Here is a 6,000-nt window from a genome sequence, read left to right on the forward strand (position 1 = left end):
AACTGTTCAGGACAAACAAGGGATTCATGAACAACTAGCACTAAACAACAACAAAAGAAAGAGAGAAAAAAAAAAAAAAACAGCTGTGGATCATTCAGGTAACAACACAATATTAAGAATCAAGGGGATGTAAACTATGATCGCACTTATTTTGGTAAAATAGTTAACATTTTTAATGATTCTGAAAGGGGGATGTAAACTTTTGACCTCAACTTACCCACTGGCTCAACCTACCCCTCTCTCCCCTACTACATACGAAACAGGACAACTCAGTCATTTAAAAAAGTAAGTCTTAATCATTTAAATTTTACAACATTTTAAATCAGCCTTCTACATTTGAAACGTTTTTGAATAAAAAAAAAAAAAAAAAAGTTAATTTCATGATATATTATGTATTCATAAAGAAATAAGTCTTTTCCCCAAAATACAAAAATAAAATAGTATATTAAACTTATTCGACAACTGGAGGACGATTAGATTGCTTATAAAATAGTTTGCCTTGTTAATGCAATATTGAACAAAACCTTAAGACTAAAACGCTTGATTCTCATGTGAAACTCGCTCGGGAAGAACGAAAGCAGTTGCACATGATGACCACTAGAGGGAGATAATGTACACAGCGCTCAATCCTCACACTTCCACCTGCCGAACTTTTGGGGAAAAACAAACATTCACGATGAGTTTAAAAGGAAAACAAATTAAATATCTCCTCTTCTTTTTTTTTTAAACATGTGTTTTGTATTTTACATAGCAGGTATATCCGTATTTTATGTGGTTCGTTATGTGGGATCTTGGTTCTAATAATAAAAACTTACACATACATAAATACATTCTAAATTCTAAAACATTTACAATACTCGCAAACGTTCTACTGTTTAAAATCGCGCGTATTAAAATGATTCAGTAATGCAGGCCACTCGGATCATCCGAAAGGTAGGAGGCAGATGTCTTTAAAGTCTTGTTTGGATTGAGTTGAGCTAATAATGTCATGACGGTACTTAAGGAGGCTGTTCTTCAGAAGAGCTGCTCTCAGTCTGCGCTCCTCCACACACACATGTGATGTGTTCGTGTTTTTCCCAAGCAGGTCCTTCTTTTTCTTCTTGTGCATTTACAAGATGTGTTCTTATGGAGTCGCTGGGGTATTTTTTATTTTTACGTTACTTCTGCAATTTCTTTGTGCTCACTCAATAAATCCTCTGTTTCCAACCGCATCCAAAGGCATGAAAGTGTCCAAGTCTGTTCCAGCTGACGGCCACAGGAGAGCCAAATACGGCAAAAGTATATTACCAGCATCTCCGTTATCAGGAGACGTACAGTCACAGCGGGCGATCAAGGATGCAATTGAACCTCATGATTACATGATTTCCATCTACAAAACCTTTTCCGCGGCTGAGAAACTGGGACTGAACGCGAGTTTTTTCCGCTCGTCAAAAGCAGCAAACACCATAACGAGTTTCGTGGACGAGGGTCAAGGTTAGTTATTTCCTTAATTATTTAATATCAGATTTTATCAGTGGCTTTTGTTACGAGTTTGTTTCCCTTTTCAACAAGTGTCAGAATAATTATACGTTGGAGAGGAAGGAAAAACACTTTTTACATCGTACACTTTTAACTATCCAGAAAGAAAGAGAGAACAAATTAAAAAAAAAAGTCTAGAATTAATGTTTTTTTTTTTTTTTTAAAAAAAAAAAAAAACCTAATATAACAGTTCTAGTCATTCTTTAAGGATTTAATATCCGTATATGTGACTCTGGATCACAAAACCAGTCATATTTCAAATATTTCAATTTTTCAAAATTGAGATTTATACATCATCTGAAATCTGAATAAATAAGCTTTCCATTCATGTATGGTTTGTTAGGATAGAACAATATTTGGTTGAGATACAACTATTTGAAAACCTGGAATCTAAAGGTGCAAAAAAATCAAAATATTGAGAAAATTGCCTTTAAAGTTGTCTAAATAAAGTTCTTAACAATGCATATTACTAATCAAAAATTAAGTTTTCATATATTTACAATAGGAATTTACAAAATATCTTCATGGAACATGATCTTCACTTAATTTAGTAATGATTTTTGCCATGAAACAAAAATCAACAATTTTGACCCATACAATGTATTTTTGGCTATTGCTACAAATATACTCCAGCGACTCAAGACTGGTTTTGTGGTCCAGGGTCACCTATTACCCCAAATATTTGTTTTTCAATTTGTGTAACCTTTCGTTCTTTTTAATCTAACATAAAAACAAAAGGCAATCAACCGAGAACGATGGAAGGAAAGAAATTTCACTCTTAAAAATAAAGGTTCTTAACTGGCATCAGTGGTTCTATAAAGAAACCTGAACATCCATGAAACCTTTCAAATGCAGAAAAGGCTTCTTTAGATTTTTAAAATGTTCTTCAAAATGGTTCTTTTAAGAACTGTTCACTTAAAGGTTCTTTAGGGAACCAAAAATGGTGGTTCTATGGCTTTGCCACAAAAAACACCCCTTTGGAGCATTTATCTTAGTTGATTGAAACATTATTTCTTCTTCTACGTTCACACAATTTCTCTCTTTATGCCTCACTAAGCTGACTTTGTAAATACTGTACAGCCACTGTCACTAAACATTTGTGCTCTTTGTTCCAGATGACCTTTTGAACTCCCCACTGTGGAGACAGAAATACTTATTCGATGTATTGACTCTTTCTGAGAACGTGGAGCTCTTGGGTGCTGAACTGAGGATATACACAAAGATCTCCGGAAGCTTCCGAGCATCCGAGACGGGCCCAGTGGAGATACAGCTGCTATCCTGCCAGTCGCACGTCATCCTTGATTCCAAAACCTTGGATCTGGAAGATGCGCATAAACCAAAATGGGAGGTTTTCGACGTATGGGAGATTTTTAAGGAACGTCAGCGTCACTCTCACGGGACGCGCTTCTGTTTGGAGCTCAAGGCTACGCTTGATAATCCTGAGCGGGAAATCGACTTGCAATATCTTGGATTTCACAGACATGGCCGGCCGCAACTAAAGAAAGCCATATTGGTTGTTTTCACAAGGTCAAAAAAGAGGCAAAGCCTCTTCTATGAAAAAAGGGAGAAGATTAAGATATGGGGTCTGGATAGTATTGGAAAGGAGAAAGGACCTCGCTCGAAATCCCGACGGAGAAGACGAACCACTTTACCCAGCCGCCATGGCAAGAGGCACGGCAAAAAGTCCAAATCCAGGTGCAGCAAAAAACCCCTGCATGTGAATTTCAGGGAGCTAGGATGGGACGACTGGATCATCGCTCCTTTAGACTATGAGGCCTATCACTGTGAGGGCATGTGTGACTTCCCTCTCCGATCTCACCTGGAGCCAACAAATCACGCCATCATACAAACTCTCATGAACTCAATGAACCCCATCAACATGCCGCCCAGCTGTTGCGTCCCGTCCAAACTGAGTCCCATCAGCATCCTGTACACAGACGCAGGAAATAATGTCGTATACAAACAGTATGAGGACATGGTGGTGGAGTCCTGCGGCTGCAGGTGATTTTGCTCTGCATACTAATGAGGAAATGTAAATGTGTGAATAACTGTCTGACTTCCTGATATGCCTACTGAAGCCTTAGCTGACATGTACTGTAAAATCACATCTGGAAATATGATTTTGGACTGGATTTGAGCTCAAAACACTGTTACATTACTCTGGGTTCCATTTCACTGGGTTTTTCTACTTCAGATTGATTGTGTGTACAAGACAACTTTATTCCTACTACACAACATAGCTGCATTTTATGGACTAATATGTAAATAAATGATTTTTTTAATTGTACAGGTAAAAATCTTAATTTATGTTCAGTTACACTAAGTTATTTTAAGTGCCATCATTTATTCAGTAATAATATTTTAGTTATTGTATCTATCTACCTCATTGTACAAATTATGTTACCGTGTAAATGTCTTTCTTTGAGAGATTAACATCATGAAAGGGTTTGTAAATATTTTATAAGTATGAACCACATTATTCATTCAATAAAATATCACAAAATTAAATATATTTGTTAAATATTTCTTCTTGAATATTGCCTTTTTGTTATCAGCTGTACAAATATTAAACTGGATTACTATTAGATGCATAATGATAACATGGTAACATTTTAGTACAGGGAACAATTCTTACTATTAACTACCTATTATTAACATATTGGCTGTTTATTAGTACGTATAAAGCACCTATTCTGCATGACCATAGTCTACATTCCTAATTCTACCCTTAAAATAAAGTGTGACCAGAGTAATTAATGTTTTATAAATTAGAATATTTAATAATTTGAAAAATAATTGTAATGTATACACTTTTATTCATCAAAAACACATTCAATTGATTAAAAGTGACAGTTATAATGTTACAAAAATTTAGATTTCAAATAAACTTACTATATACCAAAGAATCCTGAAAAAATTGATTATGATTCTCATTAAAATATTAAAAAGCACAACTGTTTCCAACATTGATAATAAGAAATGTTTGTAGCATTTTAGAATGATTTCTGAAGTTCCATGTGACACTGAAAACTGAAGTAATGATGCTGAAAATTCAGCTTTGCATCACAGGAATAAATTACATTTTAAAATATATTCAAACAGAAAACACTTATTTTAAATATAATATTTTACTTTTTGTATTTATGATCAAATAAATGCAGCCTTATATATATACACTGCCCTCCAAAAGTTTGGAGTTTGGGGTTTTGGACAATATAAACAGTTTATACATAGAAAAAAACATAAATTTTCGATTTATCAAAATATCCACCATTAGCAGCTATTACAGCTCTGCATAATCTGCGCCCAAATTCATTGTATTCTAAACTTAATTGGCAATCAATTGTTGAAGCTATTAATGTGTGCTGACCCAAAAATCTTTTAAAAACCAGTAACCAGGCATCACAGCTGGCAAAGGGCCAGGTCTGACTTTGACATGTATATATTGCCATTATTATGTAATCAAAATGTATTATTGCTGGTCTTCAATGATAATGTCAAGTTACTTCAATGTATTTGCACCAAAAAATGATAAGGATTTATGCTGATATTGTCCAAAACCACACTTTGACAGGGGTGTTTCCAAACTTTTGGAGGGCAGTATATATATATATATATCTCTCTCTCATGTAGTGATATAAAGGGATATAAACTTGCAATTCTGAGAACATATCAGATATCTCACAGTTCTGACTTTTGAGATATAAACTTGCAATTGTGAGTTATAAAGTCTGATATGTTCTCAGAATTGCAAGTTTATATCCCTTTATATCACTACATGAGATATATATATAAATTTGGATAATTTGGACAATTCTAAAAAAAACAAAAAAAAAAACAAAAAAAAGTTAGAACTGTGAGATATAAACTTGCAATTGCGAGAAAAGAGTCAGAATTGTGTGAAAAAGCCAGATTTGCGAAATATAAAGTTTCGAGAAAGGCAAAATTGTGTAAAAAAAGTCTGAACTGCAAGATATAACTTGCAATTGTGAGAAAAAGACAAAATTGTGAGATATAATCTCACAGTTGTGAGATATAAACTCACAATTGGATGAAAAAAGTCAGAATTGAGTGAAAAGTCAGAACTGCAAGATATAAACTCACAATAGCAAGAAAAAAAGTCAGAACTACGTGAAAAAGTAAGAACTGCGAGATATAAACACACAATTGTAAGAAAAAAGTCAGAACTGCGTGAAAAGTCAGAACTGCAAGATATAAACTTGCAGCTGCTAAACAGTCCAAATTGTGAGATATAAGCTTGCAATTGCGAGAAAGAAAGTAAAAAATGTGAGAGATAAACTCACAATTCTGACTTTTCTCGCAACTGCAAGTTTATATCTTTCAAATTTACTTTTTTAAATAAATGAATAGTTCACTCCAAAATGAAAACTTTGTCATTATTTACTCACCCTCATTTCATTCCAAACCTGTACATATTTTTTTTCTAAGATATTTTAAAGAATTTTGAAAAATCTAACAGTT

At 34.0% G+C, this 6,000-nt stretch overlaps 1 protein-coding gene across 1 annotated transcript; it reads left to right on the forward strand.

Moving 5' to 3' along the window:
* The first annotated feature begins 1,115 nt into the window (after nt 1-1,115).
* gdf6b (growth differentiation factor 6b) lies at nt 1,116-3,851 on the forward strand. The gene is made up of 2 exons (XM_051137302.1): nt 1,116-1,473; nt 2,634-3,851. Exons 1-2 carry the CDS (start codon nt 1,116-1,118, stop codon nt 3,521-3,523), a joined length of 1,248 nt encoding a protein of 415 aa, XP_050993259.1. The 3' UTR covers nt 3,524-3,851.
* Nucleotides 3,852-6,000: the final 2,149 nt, after the last annotated feature.

Source organism: Labeo rohita, chromosome 19, assembly GCF_022985175.1.
Source record: "Labeo rohita strain BAU-BD-2019 chromosome 19, IGBB_LRoh.1.0, whole genome shotgun sequence".
NCBI classification, from domain to species: Eukaryota; Metazoa; Chordata; class Actinopteri; order Cypriniformes; family Cyprinidae; genus Labeo; species Labeo rohita.